The 24,567-nt window shown below is 43.2% G+C and overlaps 2 protein-coding genes across 13 annotated transcripts in view; one reads left to right on the top strand and one right to left on the bottom strand.

Annotated features, from left to right (window-relative positions):
* Positions 1–23,830, bottom strand: part of C2CD3 (C2 calcium dependent domain containing 3) — a 40,075-nt gene extending 16,245 nt beyond the window's left edge. For 4 of the 12 annotated variants that reach the window (XM_027902970.1, XM_027902979.1, XM_027902974.1 and 1 more), the window contains exons 1-22: positions 23,409–23,746; positions 22,319–22,476; positions 21,578–21,768; positions 20,650–20,858; positions 19,688–19,820; positions 18,521–18,649; positions 17,228–17,372; positions 16,759–16,913; positions 15,919–16,125; positions 15,332–15,444; positions 14,316–14,434; positions 13,192–13,314; positions 10,993–11,427; positions 9,934–10,085; positions 8,824–9,067; positions 7,910–8,102; positions 6,837–7,017; positions 5,606–5,778; positions 3,710–3,827; positions 2,264–2,532; positions 1,710–1,799; positions 63–683 (exon numbers count right to left, since the gene is read on the bottom strand). In XM_027902970.1, the coding sequence (XP_027758771.1) occupies positions 63–683; positions 1,710–1,799; positions 2,264–2,532; positions 3,710–3,827; positions 5,606–5,778; positions 6,837–7,017; positions 7,910–8,102; positions 8,824–9,067; positions 9,934–10,085; positions 10,993–11,427; positions 13,192–13,314; positions 14,316–14,434; positions 15,332–15,444; positions 15,919–16,125; positions 16,759–16,913; positions 17,228–17,372; positions 18,521–18,649; positions 19,688–19,820; positions 20,650–20,858; positions 21,578–21,768; positions 22,319–22,476; positions 23,409–23,724 (4,474 nt within the window). In that variant the 5' untranslated portion in view covers positions 23,725–23,746. Of the gene's footprint in view, positions 1–62; positions 684–1,709; positions 1,800–2,263; positions 2,533–3,709; positions 3,828–5,605; positions 5,779–6,836; positions 7,018–7,909; positions 8,103–8,823; positions 9,068–9,933; positions 10,086–10,992; positions 11,428–13,191; positions 13,315–14,315; positions 14,435–15,331; positions 15,445–15,918; positions 16,126–16,758; positions 16,914–17,227; positions 17,373–18,520; positions 18,650–19,687; positions 19,821–20,649; positions 20,859–21,577; positions 21,769–22,318; positions 22,477–23,408; positions 23,747–23,808 lie in introns of those variants that run through there. The other 8 variants (XM_027902975.1, XM_027902977.1, XM_027902978.1 and 5 more) reach the window with 7 other exon arrangements.
* A 530-nt stretch (positions 23,831–24,360) lies between these two features.
* Positions 24,361–24,567, top strand: part of PPME1 (protein phosphatase methylesterase 1) — a 21,979-nt gene continuing 21,772 nt past the window's right edge. The window contains exon 1 of the mRNA XM_027902968.1: positions 24,361–24,537. Coding sequence (XP_027758769.1) covers positions 24,440–24,537 — 98 coding nt within the window. The 5' untranslated portion in view covers positions 24,361–24,439. The remainder of the gene's footprint in view (positions 24,538–24,567) is intronic.

Genomic DNA, 24,567 nt, shown 5'->3' with positions numbered 1-24,567 from the left:
GAAGGAACCCAATTAAATCCCCAGTACGGAGGAATGACCATGACTCTGCTCCAGGAACTCACCACTAACACTTAGTGTTCTCCTGGATCTCTCTGCCAATGCTGCGAGGTCGACATAGGCAGATCCAATCAGACGATCTGTATCGAGTGGTCTTTCCACCTCATCTTCTTTGCCATATGCCCACCACACCTGGATTTCTAATTTCTCCTCCCTGAAGAACCACAGCAGCCCTTGGCTCCTTCTGAGAGTCACCTTGTTTGGCTTCTTAAAGTTCACCGTGACATTCTCCGCGTCGCCGCTCAATTTTGGCCGCTTGAGCCAAGTCCACGTGGCTTGCTGGTTGTACAGTTTATACCTGAGGTAGCAAAAGGTGCTTTTCTCGAGGTGTGTCTGGCCTGTGAGCAGCACACAGTGGAGTGGCAGCCACACTCTCGGGGTGGAGATTGTCACGGTCACTGGGTTGGCACTCGGCTCCCAGTCCTTGCTCTCCTCCGTGCTGTCTCCATGGATCTCCTCACTGCTCCATCCCAGGAGTTTAGCAGCGTCCAAAACACGTTCTCTGTCACCCCAATGAGCAAAGGTGACAGACAGTTCCAGCCCCCCTACAATGGCCTGTGTGATGTTTGTGCAGTGTGGAGGCATCGGATCGTTGGAGAGGGTCACTGGGAACCAGCCTGAGATACCTTCGGGAGGAAAGATCACCATTAGACATCCTACCCTTTGGAAAACGTCAGTGAAGAATTGTCACCTCTCATCAGTCAAAGACCAAAATTTGAGGTGTTTATTTCTCATTTGGAATTTATGAAATAATTTCTAATCTGAAAAAGCAACAAAATATTAGACTTCAGAAAAATTCAGTAGTTCCAATCCCGAAGGCACTTTGCTTTCCATTTCATTAACAACACCCATTTTACAATGAAGCTACACATCATGGATCTCCAATTATAAAATCAGGTATTCTCATTTATTTCCTTCTCTCTTTCCATTAAAAATAACCCCAAAATTTCATGCTGGAGAAAATGAGAATTATTCTGAACTTAAAGCAGAAATAACCAGGGCAATAATGAAAACATCATTACTACAAGACAAAATAATCCCAAACTAACACTAGATAGAGGAGATCATGAGTGGAGAGGTATGTGAATAATTTTTTCACAAATATATTCTGAGTTGGAAGGGACCCACAGGGATCATCGAGATATTTTAGACTTAATAAAAAAAAAATCAAACAAGTTAATTCTACTGCTTTCTTATTATCTAACACCTTTGTTTCCAGCTTTGACATCTGGAAAGCAATCACTGATCCTCCACTAAACACTATAACTCTTGGACTTTCATCTTAAAAGTAGAAAATAACCAAAATAAACAAACTAAATAAAATCCTAGGGATTGTAGGTGCTCGTTTTAGCTGAGATGTGGTTAAATTTCTTCATAGTAGCCTCAGATTATTCCTTCATCTACTAGTCATCCTACATCCTGAAAGAAAGATCTTCAAACAATCTTTATATGAGTTTTCTAATACAGGATTTTTAGTCAACACATGGTCTGAAAGAACTTCGGTCTAAAAAAAACCCAGACAAAAAAACCCACTTAGGTCTAAAAAAAAACCCGCAAAATGGGTTTAATTTCATTTCATTCCAAAAACAGGAATGAAAACTGTTTTAAGGAATTCCAACAGCATTTGCACAGAATGTCAGCAGTGTAATTACCCGATCTTCTTGTCAGCAGGTCTCTGGTTGGAATTGTGACTGTCCCAAGGAGATAATCTCTCGTTGCCCGCTCAGCCAATCTGTCAGTGGCTGGAAAATAAATGATTTTGTAAATACTCCATACTGGAACTCATGATTTAGTATCCCCTTTGAAAGAAAAGCTCTGTTGCCTCAGCAGCAAATAGCTCAGCTGTCATCCTCAAAACACTTTTAATCCTTTTAAATGCATTATCTCTTCATTTAAGAGATGATCTTGATCACCAGGAGTCTTTACAACTCTTTGCACCAGGGGAACAGTTCTCTCCCAAAGCCAGTTCAGGTAATTACTTCCAGTAGCACAGAACAGGCCCTGGGAACATCAAAATTCAGGTTGGACAGGGCTCTCAGCAATCTGCCCTAGTGGTAGCTGGCCCTGCTCATTGCAGGGATATGGACCAGATGGTTTTTGGAAGTTCCAACCCAAAACTATTCTATGATTATTCTCTTTTCTATACTAAAAATTAAGGGGATTTCTGCAACAGCATTCAGTCCTTGTAACCACTTGTACTCCTCACCTGACTTGGTGCTCTGATGGTAGACAGAGAAGCTGATGATGCCAGACTGCAGGAGTTCCCCCAGACTAGAGGATTCTCCACTGCTTTTCTGAATGATGAGGTTGCAAAGAAACTCTAGGTGATGCTCAAACTCTGGGCAGAAAGAACAAGCCACGACTTGTGTGTTTTGTGTCTCTGCCTCAGGCAGGAAGGAGAGGAGCACAGAGACATAAGAGTTCACTCCCACACCTGCATAGTACTGGACTGCAGGGTTCTTTTGTGCCACAGTTCTTCATTTCACATAAAAAAAAGAAAAAAAAAGAAATTAATAAATAGAATGAATATATTGTACAAGGAATCTAGGAACCAACACAATTAAAGCAAAGGTTTCGAGTTCTCATGGTGAAAAGATGAGACAGAACAGTGAATGTTTGAAGTACAAAGAGATGTGGTTCTGGTTGCATTTTATTTTTCATCTTTTTTTTTTTTTTTTCATCTGAACAAACTAGGAACAGATAGGAAATGGGAAGAGGAACTATTGTGAGGTCCATTACTGATGGCTGTCCTCTTACCTGTGTAAGTGGTTGAGAAAGTACTCAGCACCCTTAGAAATACACTGTACTCCAGAATAACTTCCCAAAGAACCTGCTCCAGAAGGGAGCCAAAGGCCAAGCCAAATTATTTTTACAGACTAGCAAAAGGAGGGGAAATCTGCAGATGGAATCATTTACAAGTAAACCAGACTCAGATATTACTGAGGTCATACACCTGAAGGGTGAGGAGTCTGAGGTCACCTCCATCACTCCTTGACTTTGGCAGGGATCCTCATCTTACAGGGTCTACCTGAATTAAGATGGATCAGGAGCTCAGCAATACTGAGAAAGGGTCAGCACATTGCTCTGGAATGAAAGAGGCCATCCTTCTCTTACAGCATTGACCCTCTCTAGTGTTAGCTTTTTTAAAATTCTTGAAAATCACGTTTTGGAACTAAATCCAGGTGATCCCACACACTTTGAGCAGCAGCCTTATGGTGGAAAGAACCATGTTTCATTTACTAGTTAATTTACTGAGGTTCTCAAAGTGAAATACAAGAAAACAGAGCTCAGCTAACTTTTAAATACCATCAGTAACACCAAGGTCCAATATCCAAATAGGTACTGTCTTCTATCAATTTTATATCAGCCCTTGGTGTATAAAAATGTGGAAATGTAGGAAATGGTGCCCTTCCAATCTTCATCCCTCACTGGACAAATGTTACCACCCTGTACTGCAGCTACAGTGGCCAAAATAACCACTGATAGACTTTATAAAGTTAATTTTCCTTCAGAGCAGAACCCACTTTAAATCTTGGTCTCTGCAGATGGAAAGTTGTTGAGTTACAATTCATTCTAATCTCATGCCTCAGCCTGCTGCCTCCAGATAAAGCTGTTTTAAGTGAAAAATGGTCCTTTTTGAATGAGGCTTTACCTGGCTGCTGCTTGCAAGCCTGCTGCTCTGTGTATGTGTACAGAAAGTGAAACAGCTTGAGCAGTTATTCCTGCTTTTTTCATGGATCGTTGGTATCTCACACTCACATTGAGCAAACCTGGATTAAATGGAAGAAAGGAAGGAAAAAAGTGGTCAGTTTTTAGTAGTTACATCCAATCCAATCAATACTTAGCTATACCTCTTAAAACAAGCCCTCATGTGTGCACTCACTATCAGAGCTTTAAAATACTCTCCTCAAGCATTTCAACACACCTTTTTATAACACTGCAGAGACAAAATCTTCCAAGAGATGTTGGAATGAACAGATGTTCTGCTGCTGCATGAGACTCACCTATTACAAAGTAAATGTGTCACAGTGACCTCACTCGTCTGGCCCCAGCTTGTTTTACAGCTCTTTTTTCTAAGAAGCTGCCTCATAATTCCCTGTGGCCTCCCCAGAGCTGATGTTTGTGTTATTTGGAAAAGCCACGAGAGAACTTAAAGATGTCTCTGCTCACACCATAAACAGCCCTTCTTCAGATCCCCTTTTTCCCACCTTACATAGGAGTTTCACTACAGGTTATGGTTTATTTGTCAGCAAAGCATTTCAATATAATTTTTTGGGAATTTGAGGGTTGTCCGTGCTTAATCCCTGATTTCACTCATTATGGTGATGGTGAAAGCTGGAAGGAAAAACAGTCCTGGTTGGTTTCACTTGCCAGCACAAATACGTATTTTTATTTGCCTTGGAAGCAAATAGACTTTATTTTTACACACAGGATCAGAGAATTGGTTAGGTTGGAAAAGACCCATAAGATCATGGAGTCCAACTGTTCCCCCAGCACTGCCAAGGTCATCACTGACCTATGTCACCGAGTGCTACATCTGCATGGCTGTTAAATCTCTCCATGGATGGGGACTCCATCACTGCTCTGGACAGGACAATTCTTTTAGGGAAGAAATTTTCCCAATATCCAACCTAAACCTCCCCTGGCACAACTTGAGGCCGTTTCCTCTCATCCTGTCCCTTGTTCCCTGGGAGCAGAGCCTGACCCTCACCTGGCTGCACCCTCCTGTCAGGGAGTTTGAGAGAGTGAGAAGGTCCCCTCTGAGCCTCCTTTTCTGCAGGCTGAGCCTCCTGAGCTTCCTCAGTCACTCCTGGTGCTCCAGCCGCTTCCCCAGGGGCTTTGGACACGCTCCAGCCCCCCAATGTCCTTCTTGCCATGAGGGGCCCAGAGCTGCCCCCAAAACTGCAGATGCCTCAGCAGTGCCCAGCACAGGGTACAGACACTGCCCTGCGCCTGTGGCCACCCCAGTGCTGAACACAAACCACGTGCCCTTGGCCTCTTGCCCACCTGGACACACCTGGGCTCATGTTCAGCTGCTGTCACCAGCACCCCCAGCTCTTTTTCCAGCTTTTCAGCCACTCTTAGCACTGCGTGGAGTTGTCGTGAGCCAAGTGCAAGATGATCTGTCCCGTGACCTTCTCCGGCACTGAGGTCAGGCTGACAGGCCTATAATTCCCTGGAACCTTCCTGTACATGAGTGTTACTTTTGCCAACTTCCAGTCAGCAGGACCTGCTCAATATTCCTGCTGCCCAGTGAAATCAAGCTCCTCCTGTTTGCTTCCCTCACAGGTGTAGAAGCACTTCAGTTGGGCTGTTGATCCCGACATCCTTTTTGTGGGAGAAGCTCTAATTCTTATGTGACCCTGCCCACGCACTTCTGTGGTTCCTGATACATCCATATCCCTCCTGTCTTTGCACCCCCGTGGATCTCCATTTCCTGCCTCTCCTGAGGCAGCACAATGAAGGACTTCACTAACACATGCTGCTCGAGGCTTCTCTACTAAGCCTGGCTTTACCACATGAAGTGAAAACCCAAAGGCTTCCTTACCTGAAGATTGTGGATGAAATTGCTCTGAGGAATCAGTCCGGGGGACCAACGGAAGATTAAAAGTCTGTATCCCTATTTCTTCCCGATGCTGCATGGTCACCATGGCACAGAGCCGGGACAAAGGCAAGGTCCCTTTCGCCACCAGTTGGTCCCTGACATTTGGGTAATAATACCTGAGAAGACACAAAGGAGCAGCACCGATGTTTCTCTCACAACTGCACAGAAATCAACTTTAATCTGTGTGTCTTCAAACCCTAATTAGTCTCTCAATAGCTAAAATCTCAAGGAAATGAATTTCCACCGGAGCAAAGAATCAGTAAGGGCTTAAGTTAATGCTATGAAAGTAACCAAATAATTCACATGAAAGTAAGTAATGAATAATAATGAAAGGGAGTAGATAATGCTACAAATATATTTTTTCACTGGTTCTAACAGGTCAACAAGCAGAAACACCACTAATAAACTGGCATCCCAAAGAAAAACTAGAGAAGGATCTGGCACCAAATATTCTCTGCTCTCAATTTCCATCAATTAATGAAAATGCCTCTTGCAGAACAGATTTGTGGTACCACCTTGTGAGTGTAAAAAGTTACTCCAAACCAGTGTTACATGGCTTCAGATTCATCCTAAAGTGAGTTTTGGCACTTTATCTAATGGACAACTTGCAGTAATTCTCATGTGACTTTGCAAACTTTAAAATGTTTACTTTGTTTACTACAGAATGAACAGATTATTATGTTTTTCTAAAGCTATTTGTCTTCATGGCTTCTGCTTCCCACTACTAATACTTAGCTTTGGTTGCCAGAGAAACAATTTGGACTTACAAAACATTATATATTATTTATTTTATAGTATTTCTTTTGTAGTAGGGAAATAATCGAACCCAACAAATGAAATTATACTGTCAAGGTGCAATTAAGTAAAATTTAGATGTGTCAAGTTTTTAAACGCTACTTTTAGAGTGTTGTGCTGATAAAAAAGTGGAAGAAAGGAAACTAAGAATATACACTTTCTAAAGAAATTGTAAAAAGAATAGAGTAATTACCACTTTTGGGGAGGAAAAAAGGCTTACAGGTTGAAAATGCAGATATTTATCACCAGATGTTGATGACCTTTTAATATTTTTCAGTTATTATTAAATAATACTATGCAATATGCATCTCATAGCTTTTGAATACATCTCTATCTGTATTGCTGTGCCATCTAAAAGGAATAGGATGTTATTCTGTACCTGCACCAGACTTCAAACTGGATTCCTCCTCCAGCCACTCCTGGGGCCATAAAAACATTGACCAGGAGCCTCTGGACTGGGACATCAGCAGGAACCACCAGGGAATGATGATGCTCATCATTAAAGATGGGATCAGGGACACACAAAGTAGTTGCTGTTCGAAATGGCTTCAATTTGATGCCTAAAAAATAAACAAGGTTGGTTCAAAATGGTGGCATTTGGGGGTTTCAAACTTTTCCTACTTGCAATCCTTCAGGAGGCAGGATCCAAGTAATTCCTGCAGCACCATGATCCTATGAGCCACAGGCTGGAAAACACTGCTAAATGTGGCTGAAAGCTGACAAATTCCACAGGATTTGCTATGGAACAATGCTATTTTTCAGTGGGATGACATGTTAATGATCCAAAGCCCTCAAATCAACCCTATGTTCTTTTCTACAACTGCAATTATTTAAACACTCTTTAATAATCTGAAAAATGGTGGGTTTAGATGGGATATTGGGAAGAAATTCTTCCCTGTGAGGGTGGGGAGGCCCTGGCACAGGTTGCCCAGAGAAGCTGTGGCTGCCCCATCCCTGGAAGTGTTCAAGGCCAAGTTGGAGCAACCTGGTCTAGTGGAAGGTGTCCCTGCCCATGGTAGGGGGGTGGAATTGGATGATCTTTAAATTGCCTTCCAACCCAAACCATTCCATGATAATCCTAATGATCCAAACCATGCAAGTCTTCTCTTGGTGTATCCATGAAAATCATAGAATCATGAAGGCTGAAAAAGCCCACTAAGATTATCAAGTCCAGCCACTAACTCAGCACTGCCAAGGCCATCACTAAATCACGTCTCCAAGTGCCACACTCACATGTTCTTTAACATTTCCAGGGATGTTGACTCCACCACTGCCCTGGGCTTTTAATTTAGTGAGACAGCCCAAGTGCAGTTGGATGCAGATCTTACAAGGAAAACAAGCACTGGCTGCACGAATGCTCAGAAAAACCCACCCCCTCTTCCTTAGGCAGAGAGAACATGACTAAACAATACTTAATTAAAGCAATGCTCTAAATAAGAAGGAACTATAGACCAAATTTACCATCCTCATGCAATCCAGGGCCTTGCAGTGCAGCACAACCAGCCTCCTGAACTGGGAAATGGTACTGGATGTAGCAGTCGGCCTCTCCCCACACCGTGGACTGCAAGGGAGTGAGTCCTTTCACACTCTCCACGTGGATCTCAAACACGTGTTCCATCAGGTCTTCCCCTTCTGGGTCTATCTGCTGACAAAACAAAGGGAATCCACATGGAAAGGATGACTCTTTAGGAAAACTGGGAACATTTCAACACGCTGCCCAGGGAAGCAGCTGGGTCATCCCTGGAAGGATTTAGAAGATGTGTAGGTGTGGCACTCGGGGACAGGGGTTAGTGGTGGCCTTGGCAATGCTGGGGGATGGTTGGACTTGATGATCTTAAAGGGCTTTTCCAACCTAAATGATCATGTATGACAAGAATTAAGAAGCCTGAGATGGGGGACAGAGCCATTATCTGCCAATGTCCTCCTCAGGGTCACAGAAACACTGAAAGCCTGAGAGCAATTTTTTTTCCTGCAGAACCCAAAACTCAGCACATAAAAGTTCTTACACATCCAACTCAAAAGTAGTGGCAAAACCTTCCCAATGAGGTTGTGAGAATTAAGATTTCTAAAATTTGGTAGGTTTTTTTTTTTTATTGCCCTTGTATAGATAGAAGCAGTGGATATGCAAGGAAACAAAAAGGGCAATGATGTCAAGACTGGTGAGAGCCAGTTGGTAAGAAAAGAGTATAAACAATATAATTCCGTGTGGAATGTGATCACTTATGACAAAACAGCATCAAAAGGAGATTGGGAGTCACTCATCTGTTAATGAACCTACTGGTAAAACCCTTTTCACATGTCCCTGACAGCAAGAATGGAGATTTACTGAACTATTCATAAAAAGGGATTTACTGATTAATAAATACCGTTGTGGGTTTTGTAGGAGGAGGGTCCAGAGAGTGGGAAGGACGTTGTGGGACAGAAGGCACCACTCCTTCTCCATTCTTTAGCCTTTGCAGTGCCACTATTTGATCAGCTGATCCCATTGCCAAGATGACTCTGAGGCTCCCGCTTGTGCTGCCAGTGAAAACATCAACCACAGGCATGTAACTGTCCACAGCAACCACCGGGTACTGAGCCTGGAGGAGCAGGTGGGAAACCTTTGGATCTCTACAAAAACAGAACAACAAAAAAAAATGAGCCATTTGAGTAGGAACAGGATCACATGAAGCTTGTCTTAACTCAGCCTCACCTATGAGCCAGCCTGAGATGGAAGAAGACTTCCATTTGCTAATGGGAGCAGCCATATTACACTTTTATGAGGCAGTTACGTGCCTTTATGGATGGACTTGGGCCTGAAGAAAAGAAGGGACAGGAACTGTTCTCCCAGAAAAAAATCACCTAGAAAAAAATGTAAAAACCTCGAACAACACACTGAAGATATTCAAGGTCAGGTTGGACAGGGCTTGGAGCAACCTGGTGTAGTGGAAGGTGTCCCTGTCCATGGCAGGGGATGGAACTGGATGAGCTTTAAGGTCCCTTCCAACCCAAACCACTCTGGGATTTTAAGATATAAACAAGTAAAATACAGTGGATTTCTGAAAAAGTTACACAAATGACACAGTAATAACCAGCAAAGCGGTGTCCAGCCACTTTCAGCACCATCTGATTTACACCTACCACTAGATGTGACCAAAATAAAAGGAATTAATCCTTTGTATCAGAAAGAATCTCTTCTGTACAGTATTTCCATTAATTTAAACTGTGTTAAGCAGGTATATTTAGTGACTGAATAAGAAGCCAAAAGATTAAACCCAAAAAGAACAAAGAACTCGTACTCCTGAACAAGGACAGTGTAACTTACTCATACACTGCTCCCTGTAGGAAGTTTACCAGGGTAAAAATGCCTTTTGCTATAAAAAATGTCATTAAGAACCCTCCCACACAACCCCCAGACACCATCCATGACTTCCTTCCCTCAGCATCAGTGAGGATATTTCCCAAACCAATAAAATATGGAAAAAAAAAATGTTTACTTGAATGAGATGTAAAACTGATGGAGAGGAAGTTTCACTAATCCCAGCAGTCTGTCACAGCCAGTGCTTCCCAGCTTGTTCCAAGCTTCAATAATCATGACATTGTCTTTCAGCCTCTCCAAGCGTTTGGAACTCAATGGAAAAGGCATCACCTGGAAGGGTTTAACACAGGATTAGCATTCAGAAAAAACTGGAAAATATTGGCTAAGTCAGGAGCATTCTGGTAACACTACATCATTCCAGTCTAAAGAACTGTGCTTTTCATAGGTGGAAATAAAGGTCATCTAGTTCCACCCCCATGGCAGGGACACCTTCCACTAGACCACATTGCTCCAAGCCCCATCTGACCTGGCTCTGGATGCTTCCAGGAATGGAACAAGCAATTTAGATAAATTTTATCACAAGATCAGGTGCAATGCTAAGAAACTTTGCTTTACCTTCCAATGCCTGTTTACTGAACAGCACATAAATCATTTCACACAACTGTTGCAGATGTGTTTTGCTCTGTTCTTACATTTCTTTCAGCCCAAGAGTCTCACAAATCGCTACTGTTAAAACAAATGCATTTGAGCATCTTGACTTTTCTAAAGGAAAATATCAATAAAAATTACGAACTCATAACATTACTGAATGCCTGAAATTCTGCTGGTTGCTGGGGGACAGCTCTGGCTCATGTTAGGCCAGTAAGCCACTGATACGTTCCCTGAGAAGAAAAAGAACACAATGCAACACACACAAAAATTCTACATCTCCGTATTAGGATGTCACCATCAATATGTTTTCTTGCTGAAATAAAAAGAAGAAGTAAGTTTTTTTCCTTTTTAACTTAAACTTTTCTGACTGTCTCCCCTTCCTACTTCAAAGGCCTCATTTATTCTTTAGATGATTCAGGGAACTGCATTTCAAACTGCAACCCAGTCAGAACAATTCTGAAAACACTTTTGGATATACTGGACAGAGCCAAGCAGAGATATTCCTACATACATAAAAGTAATTTATCTATGAAATGTGTTTGCTGGTGTGGAACCATCAGTGTGAAGTGGAAAACGTGTGACTTGCCTGACAAAAATTGAAGGCAGGTTGTGTTGCACTCCACGCGACAGCGGATCTCGTTGCCCCCTCCGTGCCAAGCAGTTTGCAGTTTAAATACACATTGCAAGAACTGGGGAGCCCCTTGTCCCCAGCAACAAAATCCTTCCCATCAGGCACCATCAGCAGCACGTGCAGCAGATGTAGCACTTCCTCAGATGGAGTTATCTGGGTCAGCACATCCTGGGCCACGACTTTCCTGCTGCCCGCTCCTGCCTTCTGGGAATCTTCAGGGCTTGTTCTCAAGCAGTGAGGGTCTTCTGCGTTTGCAGTTGTCCTGATGGATTCCTGGAATTCCAGCTGGGGACTTCTCACAGCATGAGCCAGGACTCCGTGCCCGGCAGGAGCTGACCTGGCAGTGGTGCAGGTGAAGTCCTTGTTGTCGGCTGCAAGCTCTAAGAGTCCCTGCAAAGTAAGGCCAAGTGGGCTGATCAGGTGTGCCCCATCCCAAAACAAGGGACTGCAACAGAAACTGTGGAAAATATATCCCATGCTTTGCTCCAGAGCTGTGGTGTCTCACCCTAAGGCATGTGCTGGTTACAAGCTACAGCTATCACTGCAAAATAAACGTGTGGGTTTATTAAATGAAGCCCAAACTGGAGTTCAAAACCACAGTTACAGATGATTCAGAGAATGGTTTGGGTTGGAAGGGACCTTAAAGCTCGTCCAGTTCCACCCCCTGCCATGGGCAGGGACACCTCCTACTAGACCAGGTTACTCCAAGCCCTGTCCAGTGTGGCCTTAGACACTTCCAGGGATGGGGCAGTCACAGCTTCTCTGGGCAACCTGTGCCAGGGCCTCCCCATCCTCACAGGGAAGAATCCCTTCCTAATATCCAATCTATACCTACTTTATTTCAATTTGAAACCACTCCCCCTTGCCCTGTCACTCCAGGCCCTTGTAAGTAGTCTCTCTCCACGTTTCCTTCAGGTACTGGAAGGTCACATTTAGGTCACCCCAAAGTCTTCTCCTTTCCAGTGCAAACAATCCCAATTTTCTCAGCCTTTCCTCACAGGAGAGTTGCTCCATCCCTGTAATCATCTTGCTGACCCTCCTCTGAATAAAGTAAAAAAATAAACCAATCCCAAACCCAAAGCTGGCTGAGAATGAACCCCTACCCAGTCAAGGTGAAAAGTACTGTGAAAAAGTATCACAATTGTCACTTGCTCCACTTTGCTACAGCACATGCTGCTCGAGAAAAATTAGGAAAAATAAGTGTTTCTGAATGTTTTCTGTCACTGCTCTTTCACTTTTATGTTGCCTGCTGATTTTAGCCATCTGCAAGTGTTAATTGCTACAGAGCACCATAGATTTGCTGGATGCATTCAGGTGACAAGGCAGCAAGGAGAGGAATAAACTGAAGACCAGAAGATACAGTAATAAAATAAAGAAAAGGATTTGAGCCACAAAATGACCAAATAAGGAAAACAAAATAATCAGGTATTTCACTGAGCACCTGAAACCCAGGAGACAAGACAATCAAAATCAGTTTTCTTGAAGTATTAACATCCCCTTCACTGAGTTCTTGCATTGAACTTTGGTTCATTAATTCCCTACAACACCTTCTTCCACTTTTCCTCTCTCACACCCTGTTGCATTCCACTCTCTCCCTGAATAAACACACCATTTCTCCTCCCTGCCTTCAACACTTTCCACACCTAACCACACTTTCTTAAGCCTTCAGCTGCTAATCTAGAGAGCTCTTTATCTTCAGAACTGACAAATCTGCTGTGCAGGAGTTTTAATCCTTCTCAATGAGGAGCTGAGCAGAAACTTGGGCTGGAGAAAATAACTCCTGAAGTGACAAGGTGGTACCAAGGACAGGGAACACCAGGCTCCACATCAGCTCATGTCACATGTGAAGCAGAAGCCAAAACTGTCGGCCCTGAATACGTGCCCTTCAAACTCTGCTTGTGGAGTGGTTTCTGTATCCAAGCCCCAGCTTATTGGCAACATCCTTAGATGTGCAGGAGGTTCAAAATATTTCTCCAAACCCTTAAGGAATAAAAAAAAAAATTATATCATCCTGTATTGGTCTTACAAACCTTCATATCCAAGACCCAGCAAATTAAAACAGAGAGAGAACAGACAGAGGAGGGAAAAATCAGCGTGCAGCCAAAATTAGTAGTAAGAGGGTGTTTAACAAACTCAAGATGGTAAAACACGTACCATAAGCGGTCCAACTTGGGGGTGATCTCCCTCTTTTTCCACAGGTATTTCCCAGCTGACACTGAGCAGCTTGGCCTGGATGACCCTGCGGAGCTGCAGCACTGCTGAGCCAATGGCCACGGGCTGGGGACAAGCAAAGAATCAATTTTGCAAGATTTCAGTCAGGTTTAAAGGACTTCTGTGAAACAAAAGCTTTCTGGGAAGCCACGGGCAGCCACACAGACTCCTAACTCCCATAACATTAGTAGTACCAACAGGGATTTGGAAAATTTCCCCTAGTTCCAATTACTAGAACAATAGTAAGACAATTTCTCCCAGAACCTACTGTAAAGAATTCCAGATTAAGGCAAAAAAATGACCACCCCAAACCCTGGTAACTGAGCCAAATTTCCATACTTAGAGATGCAATTTATTCACCCGTTAAAAGAAAAGCAGGTATACTTAGTCTTGATTAAAATGCAACATAAACTGAATTAACCCTTCTCATCCTCTTCATCACAGGTAGATTATTATAAAAATAATCTTAGTGAACAGAAATGCACTTTTTTCCCCCCAGATGCACAAGTTACACCAGTTTTTCACAGCTCATGTTATTCCTCTTAACCTGGGCAGGGTAAAGATACAAACTGCATCCATATCGCCTCATTTTATGTTGCTAAATGAGCTGTGTTCTCATTGAAGAATAATGTTTACAATTGATCCAATGTTTTTAAAAACAAGAGATCAGTTTTAAAGATGAGGAAAGGACAGGGTTTTTTTGCCTGTCAGTTTTGAACTCAGAAAATCCTTGAATGGAGTGACAAAGAGTGACAAGTCTGGAACGGGCTCCCTGGGGAAGTGGTCACTTCCAAGCCTGACAGAGCTCAAGGAGTGTTTGGACAACACTTTCAGGCACAGGGTGGGATTTTGGAGTCCAGGAGTTGGACTCAGATCCCTTCCCACTCAGGATATTCTGGGATTCTCTGACAACAGAACAGCAACCAGTTCAATTTCTATTATCTGCCTATAATGTCATTTCCCTTCTCAATATCTGGTTGTCTGCATTAAGTGTGTGTGGGAAATCAAAATGCCAAGAATTCTTTGTTTTTTCAAGACACAAAGTAGAAACAACAACTAATCATTACCTTTTTCTGGGTGCTTTTCCTCATGTAGATTTTAAAAGCAAGGTCAGAGTCCCACCAGTGCTCTATCATTGCTCCACCAAAACGGACAGGGAACACAGACCGCTGTTGGAATCTCACCCCTGGAAGACAGGAGCAACAAATATACCAAATTAACTGAAAAGGAATAAACTTCCCCCGGAGATCACTCTGTTACACACACAACCATATAATTTTGCAGAATTTATTAACAACAAGGCCAAAGTGAACTGTTCTTCATTTTCCGAGACCTGAAAAGAACAGGAGGAGAAAATCAGGATTATAATTAAGATTATAACAGCATTTAAAGGCTGCAGTTGACACCAGGCCTCTGTCATTTGTATACAGTAAGTCTTGCCCTTTTTTCAGTGGGAGAACCCTGTCTCATTCTGAGTTATACAGTTCATATAGTCAATCAATGACCACATTGGAGAGGCATTTGAAAGTCACTCTAGAATCCCAGTTTCTGGGAAGACAGCATTGCTTCTAAAGCATTCTCTGCTCAGGAATTGTTTTTGGAGATACAAACACTGGTGACTCTCAGAAAAGTGCTTAATGTCTGATTTGAGCACAGGACTCAGGGTCCCTTGGATCCAGCAGATTTTCTGAGCTCTTGGAGATCTTATATGAAATCATCTGTAAAATTACTTATTTGAGGTATACGCATCTCTGATATTTCTAAAAGTAATTTATCTTCCTCTCATTATGGCAGAAAGGATGTTTGCTTAATGTTGAAATGAAGGAATGGGATTATTGACTTGCTGTTCTTTCCCTAGGAAAGAAAATTTGAAAATCCCAATAGCAAGACTTCTTGAAGAAAACAAATAATTCACTTGGCTTCCCTCTCTCTGAGAGGACCATTCCACCACCTGTAGCACAGCAACTCTACACTAATCATTCTGTGATTTTCAGGCAGCAAAAGAAATAGAAAACACAACAATTTCAAAGAGATGAAAGAGTCAACAAAACTAAATATAAGGGGGAAAAAATAATGCCCTTACCATCATCTGTGATTTTACTTGAAGCTACTCGAATTACTTCTGTTTTTATGGAGAGCTGTCCCTTGTCATCCTTGGAGACTCCCATGGGAAAGTGGTACTCCACAAAGAAAGTGCTGTGAATAAAAAAGTGAGTGGATGATCACAAACCATCAAGAATCAAATTAGAAAAATAATTTAAAAAATAAAATCCACCAAAGATCCATGAAAAAATGTATGTAATGAAAGTGAACACAGCAGGCAAGTTCCATGTTTACACTGCCACTCTTTTTTTTTTAGGATAACTGAACCACCTATTTTCTCAATTTTTTCCATATTACAGGTTTTCCCCCAATACAAGCTCTTGTTTTCGGTGTACATTTGGACCTCCCCAAAACCCCTGGAAAAGCACAGCCTGAAGTGAGACCACATCACAATAAATTAGACACATCTTTAACAAGTTTACAGGATACAATTTCCTGAGAGAAAAAGAGAAATAGGGAGACCTCAGAAGCCTGGAGAACTCAGGGAAGCTGGACTACTCAACAAACCTCAGGGAAAACTACCTTAAAGGCCCAGGAAACAAGCTGGGAAGACAAAATCCCTCTTACCATTTATTAACAGATGCAGCTCGTGGAGGTTTTCCCATTAAATCCTTCTTCCTCTGGAAAATCTGGATGCTCTTAGGAGGGATCTTCAGGCTGTCAATGATGACTCTGGCCAGATGTATTTGCTGCAGAAGTGCCAACATGTCTGAATCCAGGGATGTGACGTGAGCTGCTTCCCTGTAATCTTCTGGAGGAGCAGTGGGACAGCAGCTGGAGAGAGGAAAATGAGACTCAGGATCCAGAAACATCCTCAGTGTGACTACATGAAGAGAAAACTATAGCTTGGTGGGATGTTATTTTAAAAATGGATGGTTTAAATGTATTTTTACAACGAATTTGGTACTGTCTGTAACAGAAATGTTACAATACCCGGGGTACATAACTGAAAAAAAAAACAACCCAGAAAGTGCAGGTTCCACACTGTTAATTCGAAAAAATCTTCTGTTGACTCTCCTAAAAGAAACGATTTATTCAATGTCATGTACAAAACCGAGGAGATGACACAGTTATACACAAGAACAAGTCATTGCTGCAGAGGAACAGCACCAGGATTGTAGTCATAATTTAGAATCCCAATTGTGTAATTTGTAAGATGTGTAAATGGTTTTGTGTTGGTACCTCTGGAAATATGAAGTTGACCAGGCTGTAAAAATAGCAGTATTTGTAAGAAAAAAAATTCAGCAATAATTGTTTTGAGTTGAATTATTAAAAACAAAGAGCCATAAAACTTTAATACTAATTGTATTGTGAAGCTTGATTTTTAGGTACATTTTTATTGGTTCTGTCATGAAAAAAAGGGAATACAATTGGATGAGGTCAGAAGTCACTAATGTAACTATTTACCTGGGTTTAATTTCTGTCACATTCTGATCAAAGGCATTAAGATCTTTCCGTGGATTTGCTGGATTAGCTTTCCTAAGAGTTTCTGGCCTGGATGCTTTGTTTGAGGATTTAACATCATCATCACTGAGGGAATCACTTAAACTGGAATCAGATTTCTGAAACAAAAATAAGGCATGTAAATAAGAAGTTAATTAGCATCGTCTGGAGAGATATATTATAGTCATGATACATATATTAAAAAGAAATCTAACTTGAGAGTTGCTTAACTTGAAACAATTGAAATGGTATCAAAACTTTTCAGCAGTCTAAAAAAAAAAAAAAAAAAAAAAAAAGTCTTCCTGGATGAATCTTCCTGAACAATTTCCAAACTCAGCCTTAAAATCCTGAAATCTGTTGAATTTTTGATTAGGCAAATTCTGGTTTTCTTCCCCATCAGGGAATGCACATTTTCTTTTGGATCTCCACTTACAGGAGTTGTGTAAAAAAGCCTCTCCAGCAGACTCTGGTCATAATGGGGGTCCCCCAGTTCACTGTCATACACCTCACTGCCAAGAGAGAGGGAATCCCAAAGGGATCCCGTGCGATCCCACAAATGCCCCGGAGAGAAATCAGCACTGTGGGTAAAAGAGAGAGAAACATAGCTTAGTTTTCCAGGTTCTGGAGGTATTTTCTAAGGAATGTGGACAATACTGTCTCTTTTCTACCATTTTTGGGCAATATTGACTCCAGATGGAGCCAGTCTGTGACCCAACCTGAAAGGTTATCCCATAGTAACCATCTCTGGATGCAACAGGAAAAAACTGTGAATTGCAGGTTGGAAGAGATCCCTGGAGATCATCTGGTCCAACCCCTGCTCAAAGGGAAAGGATCCAATAAAAACCATCCTGTTGGATTGGGAGGGTCTCCCAAGCTGCAGGTTCCGTAACCTCTGTGGGTAACTGGCTCCACACCTTGGTGACTTTCATAATAAAATATATCTATTAAGATCTAATTTATTAATCTAATATTTATCCTTAACTGCTTTATAACTTTTGCTTTAAAGTACCAGTATGCTTGAGGACAGTTTACTTCAATTAAAAAACCCCAAACAAACTCCATCTGAGTAGGGAAATCCAAGTATTTTTAGACCATGGTTGGAACAAATTGGGGTTTCTTTGGTTTAAAGGGTTTTCTCTGTGCTGTGAGTTCAACATCATTTTGTGATCTGCAAACACTCCAGCATTATCCAGTAATAAACTGCAGGGAAAAAGTAAGTGCAGGGCACAAGACATATGAACTGAAATTCTGAATATCTGATCCAGAAACTGTGTTGTTCAGAATGCTTCACATCCCTGATTTGGGCACAATGGAAGCACCATTTATTCTCCTGCTACACAAAATGAGAGAAAAATGTTACTTTAATATTTGGAGGAAGTTGAAAAATAACTATTGGTTCTCTGTGGTTTTAATTTACTGTTTCTTCTTCAAAGAAATAGTGTATTTGTTTTGTATACTTGGTAACATTTTAGGATACAGCAGTAACAACTACTAAAAAATTAAGTTTTTTCAAAGATTTTGGTTAATTTTTCTTTTAAATCAACATGACTGGAAGCTTTCCAGGTTGTCCTGCCTTAAAGCTGAGGTATAAAACACCTCCACCACCTGCACATTGGTTACATTCCCAAAAATATGGAAAAATTTAGGAGTCAAGAGACATTTTTTAGTATAAAATGGTCAAAAAAGGACAATTTTACAGTAATAACCCCCAGTGCACCACACTCACCTGCCCAGCAGTAACTGGATTGCTCTTTCTTCAGAGTTTAGATCCAATTCCTGCTCTGAAACTTCAGGTTCAAAGTGATGGGAATCTACAGGAGGGGGCACCAAACTGGACTTCAAGCCCTTGGGGCTCCTGGATAACAGCAATGGAAGTACAGAGGGTAAAAGGAAAAATAAAGATATTAAACAGTAAAAGGAATTCAAGATTAACCCAATAATCGGTCTATCAATTTTTCCTGCAGAGTCCAAAATCATCTACTTTAAACAAATAATTAGTCTGAGCAGAACTAATTTAAACTGTGTTTGCAACAGCATCACTGACTGTCAAAGATAATGACATTACTTTCTGGTTATCACAGAAAACCAGGAAATATTTCTATTTTTCCAGAGGAAAAACAAGGAACGGAAGTTTCTCCTACAAAAAAAAATGCATTTGTTTTAATACTTTTAAATATCACTGAACTGAGAATATTATTAAGTCTAATACCAAACAAAGGTGGAGTTAGAAGTTGAAAAGGCATCAACACTTTTTTTTTTCCCAATCTGTTAAGAACAATCATGTGGAAGAAGATAATGACTAATAATTTTGAGAACACAGTTATATAGATGCAAATTTGCATGGGAATTTTGACATCGGGAGATACAAACTAGAATATAACAAAATATATAAAAATAATATATATGATTTAATAATATTTTTAATGTAATTATGTATTTTAATATTTTATAATATTATTTGTATTATGGGTTTTTTTATAATCTATAGAATGAAATATATAATTAAAAGTATCCAATTTACTAATTTGAAAACCTGTTCTTTGGGATGAAGTAACCATTTCACTTGCACCTTACACTAATCTTATTCTTTACCAACATTTAATATTTCCTCATCAATAATATTTCCTTATCACTATTTAATATTTCTTATCAATATTTCCTTATCAACTAAATACAAATATACTACAAAACAGAATTAAAATCAAGGCTTACTACTTGAAGATTAAAATAAATTCACAAAATGTAGGCTTTATTCACAGGTAGAATGTAACTTCCCATTTGAATGAGAATCCTAAAACACATCCCACGAATAGGAGTATTTCAAGTTTTCCTGATAAGGCCTAAAATGTATGGTCTGGAACTTAAATCTCACTTCCCCCCATTCCAAGCTCACTTTGTTGACGCTTTAAAATCCTCTCTCTCTGTAAATGGAGCCACTTTATTCAGCTCAATCTCCACGTCAGGGCTGGATTTCAGTGCAGAGACAACCATGGCATCCCGGAGCTTCCTGCCCTGATCCAGGAGAGCTGGGAAACAAGCAGAGGGATTTATATTTCAGTGGTCAAATGAGATTTGAAAGCAACACGTAAAGGCAATAAATGCGTCGGTGACAGTCAAGAAACTTCTGTTTTCTGCTGTTATAAAAAGATCTTAACACCCTGGGGACTAAACATGTCTGATACACTGAAAAGCAGCTCAGTGAGAGTGATCCTGCATCAGTTTCCCACTCAGAGCCGCAAAAACAACTCACCCACACACACCAAGTCGGGCAGTGGAAAGGCATTATTAGGATACAGAAGCCAAACTAATTTAGGGAGGAGTAGTTTGTCACCTTACAATGTCTAATTTTAGGTCTTTTCTGTGAATATGAAGCACAAAACACAGCACATATGGAAATGTGTCCTACTCTGACGCTCATTTCAATCCAGTCCAGGCAGCCTGCAGTCTAAAAAGAATGGAAATAGTTTTCCACCTGAAAATGCCAACAGAATTGGAACCCTCCCAAGACCACCCTCAACAGGAGCAGCAGCTCTGATGGTCACTTCAAAAGACACCTCCAAAACTAAAGAACCTGTGAAGGTGAGCTTCCTTTTCCTTTCACCCCTCCAGGCTCAGGAATCCTGCTGGGCCACCATGTTTTCCCCAAGCTGGATACTCCAGTCACCTTCCAACAAGACTAAATCAGCAGTTTTTAATTGAAGTAAAAAAAAAAAAAAATTATCTTTGATATAACATAGTGAAAGTGTGTGAAGGATCCCTTTGCCTTCAGAAAATCTCAGCTCTGGAGAAGCACTGGAAATACTGTCAAGAGCTGTTTGTTGTGAGCATCAAAGATGATGCCGGTTGCACACAAACCTGACAGCAGGTCTTTTGTGGCTGGGCTGTGCGTGGAGAGCATCCGTGTGTTCATTCCAGTGTTGGTGCTGGTGGGAAACAACAGGGAAGGATTTGAAGGATTTCTTTTCCAAGGCTCATCTGGTAAACTCGAAGGGTGATAAGAAGCAGGAGAAGCATCCTTCATGTTTTCAGAGTTCTCTTGGAAGAGCAAATGGTCCTTTCCTCTAGTGAAAAATGAAATGTTATTTCAGTAACAACTCAAAGGGGTGGGTAAAGAGATTCTAAATTCTTCAAATGCTCCAAAAAGAAATGTGACGTTATGTTCGTGACTCCTTACTCACTTAGACCATAAGAGAGGCCCAACTCAAGCTGCAAGTAAAAGACATCTTTTTAAAAGATCTTTTCATGAGAGCATGTAGTGACAGGACAAAGGGGAATAGATTCAAACTGACGGAGAGTAGGTTTAGATTAGATATGAGGAGGTAATTCCTCCCTGTGAGGATGGGGAGGCCCTGATACAGGTTGCCCAGAGAAGCTGTGGCTGCCCCATCCCTGGAAGTGTTCAAGGTCAGGCTGGACAGGGCTTGGAACAACCTGGTTTAGTGGAAGGTGTCCCTGCCCATGGCAGGGGGTGGAACTGGATGAGCTTTAAGGTCCCTCCCAGCCCAAACCATTCTGTGATTTGCTGCACCTCTTGTGTGAACCAGCACGGCTTGAACTGAGTCAACATAGGATGCAAATTTCTGCTGAATGGCAAACTGCCCCTGTAAGCTCAGAAACCTTCAACAGTCAGGATTTCATGTAACATAACGTGTACAAAATTATCAAGCACTCCATAGCTCACAAATGTATAGTTATTACTAAAAAAATGTGTGTGAACTGCAAAATAAACCAGAATTTTGTAATGGGACCAAAAAAAAAAAAAAAAAAAAAAAAAAAAGAGTACCTGGGGCTTGTGGCTTTGCTGTTGTCAACAAACTCTGAGTCAGCAACAGCCACCTGTGTGTGCCTGGGCTGCTGGGACGGAGCAGTAAGCTGGGACTTGCTGCTTCCCTGAGCAGGAGCAGGGTCTGAACTTCCCTCTGTGGTGGTGCTGGTGTCGTACACTTCTGGCAGAGGTTCCAGAGCCAGCGAGACCTGAAAGACAGAGGGTGAAAATATGACTTTGTTCTTTCCTTAGCCAAGTGCAGCACGTACTGTATTCAACTTTACTTGTCGTGCCATGAAAAATTGTGGCTCTTCCACATAAAGGAATATTTACATTTTGCACGACTCTGACTGATTTACAACTACTTGTTTCCCACTCCATGTTTTCCAGTCTCAGACAATTATCTTTCAGCATCAATTCTCCAGAGCCAGGGCTGCAGGACAGAACTTTCCTCATTCAAGGTTTCAAAATCTCTTACAATTCCAGCCCACTGAAGCATTAGAACTGAGGGTCCATTTTTAAATCCACTGTTAAAATTCACTCTCAGTGTACAGACGACATTTTCTTTATCAAGCTGAAGTACAACACACCCCTCTAAACAAAATAGAGTCAAAACCACCAATATGTATTTTCCATTTGCTACCTTAGCTCAGAAATGCCTTGGACAGAGAGCAGGTCTGCAGTGTGCCATGTACAGCTTGATCCTGCCACCTGATTATACACATAATTTATAATAAAGAGCAAAGACATCAGGACCACCTGCAGCTCTCCAAGTTTAGCAGATGTTGGTGACACCAAGGGGAAAGACCCTTTGATGGGATGGCTCGGAGAGAGCTGGGACAGTTTGGTGATCTGCACTCTGCCAATGGGGAGGTGGTCAAGCTTGGTCAGGACCTCCAGGACAAGCACACCCATATCTGTGAAAATCAGGAACAGTTTCAGGTCAGTCTCACGGTCACAATTAACACTTTTTGGTTAAAATGGTTACGTTTTACACAGAAATTACGATAATGAGACATCAGGGAAAGAAGAGTCACTACAGATATTATTACTGGTAATAAATTACGATAAATAAACACAAGATTACCAGAAAAGGAATGACATAACAAATGGGAATGGCTTCCTGCTGCCAGAGGGCAGGGTTAGAAGGGATGCTGGGAAGGAATTCTTCCCTGTGAGGGTGGTGAGGCACTGGCACAGGCTGCCCAGAGAAGCTGTGGCTGCCCCATTCCTGAAATTGTCCAAGGCCAGGCTGGATGGGACTTGGAGCAACACCGTCTAATCTACAGCAAGAGGTGGACCTGGATGATCTTTAAGGTCCCTCCCAATCCAAACCAGTTTGAGATTCCATGAGTAGCAACATCCAGCACAGGTTTTGCGGACAGATTATGGACATCAGGCTTGCATTAATTTAGTGAAAGATATGCAGGAAATTAAACACCTTAATAACATTACAAGCTCATCTGAGTACCTTTCTGTTTTCCATGCCTTTAGACACTGAAATGCCTTTATGTATAACACCAAGTCCCACAGAATCCCAGAACAGCTGGGGTTGGAAAAGACCTCTGGAGACTCTCGAGTCCACCCTGTGACCGATCCCCACCTTGTGAACCAAAGCAGAGCACTGGCTACTAGGTCCAGTCGTTCCTTGAACACCTCCTGAGATGGGGCTCCACCACCTCCCTAGGCAGTTTCTTCCAATGTTTTAACAACCGTTTCCACGAGGAAATTCCTTCTGATGTCCAACCTGACCCTCCCATGGTGCAGCCTAAGCCTACGTCCTCTTGTTCTAACCCACTCCTAACAAACTCCTGGGATTTTGCGGGTCTCCCAGGCGAACTGTCCCTACCTGCCAGGTAGGCGGCGAGCTGCCGGGGCCCGCAGCGCACCGGGAAGCGGGCGGTGGTTCTCCCGGCGGGATGCCCGGGACGGGAGGCGGGCTGGAACAAGGTGCCGCCGGAGGTCTCCCCCCACCACCTCAGGCGGACGAGGACGGGCGGTTTCGGGGACGTCCAGACCACCCTGGGCACGGTGCAGCGGAGGAAGCAGCGCGGCGGGCCCTGGACGAGCGGCGGGAGGCTGGTTGTGGCGGGGGCTGCGCCGGGACCTGCGGGCACAGGCGGCGTCAGCGGCGACCCGAGCTCCCGTGCCGCTTTCCGCGCCATCCCGCCGCCGTTCCATCCCCCCGAGATCCCTCCAAACCTTCCCTCCGCCCATCCCATCCCATCTCATCGCATCCCCTTCCACACCTTCCCTCCGCCGCATCCCGCCCGCGCCTCCCGCCCGGCAACGGCCGCCCCGCCGGGGGACTACAGCTCCCGTCATGCACCGCTCCCCATAGAGACCAGCACAGCCAGGGACTACACTGCCCAGAACACCACGGGATTAAATATCTGCCCCGCCCGCCGAGCGCTGCAGCCGCGCCCCGGGGAACTACAGCTCCCGTCATGCACCGCGCCCCTTAGAGCACGGCGGAGCTGTGGACTACATTTCTCATAGTGCCACGGGGCCCCCATTCCGCCCGGCAACCCCGCGCTCCCGTGCCTCCCCTGTCACATCCCAGAACCCTTCCATCCTTCCATCCCGCTCCACACCTCCGGGGCCTGGGCCAGCCGTTCGTTCCCCAACCCTGTGCTGCATCCCACCCCACAACCGGCGCCATGGCGGTAGACTACAACTCCCGTCATGCACCGCGCCCCATAGAGAGCAGCGGAGCCTCGGACTACTTCTCCCATGATGCCACTTTTCCCTTGGTGCCACGCGGCGGCTCTGTCGAGTGAGGCCGCTTCCGGCGGGGCGGGGCGGGGCGGGCGGGGGCGGCTCGGGGGGTTCCGGCGCATCCCGGCGTATCCCGGTATTCCCGGTGTGTCCCTCGCCGTCATGTCGGCCCTGGAGAAGCAGCTGCACCTGGGCCGCCTCTCGCCGCGGCCCCCGTTGCCTGGTGGCGGCGGCCAGTCCGGCTCCAAGATGCGCATGGGGTAGGCGGGGGAAGGGCGGGGGCGGCTGAA

This window comes from Empidonax traillii, unplaced genomic scaffold (genome assembly GCF_003031625.1).
Source record: "Empidonax traillii isolate 1590-97213 ecotype Southwest subspecies unplaced genomic scaffold, ASM303162v1 scaffold924:size238212, whole genome shotgun sequence".
Lineage (NCBI taxonomy): Eukaryota > Metazoa > Chordata > Aves > Passeriformes > Tyrannidae > Empidonax > Empidonax traillii.
The sequence above is the reverse complement of the archived record's forward strand: the minus strand, read 5'-3'. Positions and strand labels throughout refer to the sequence as shown.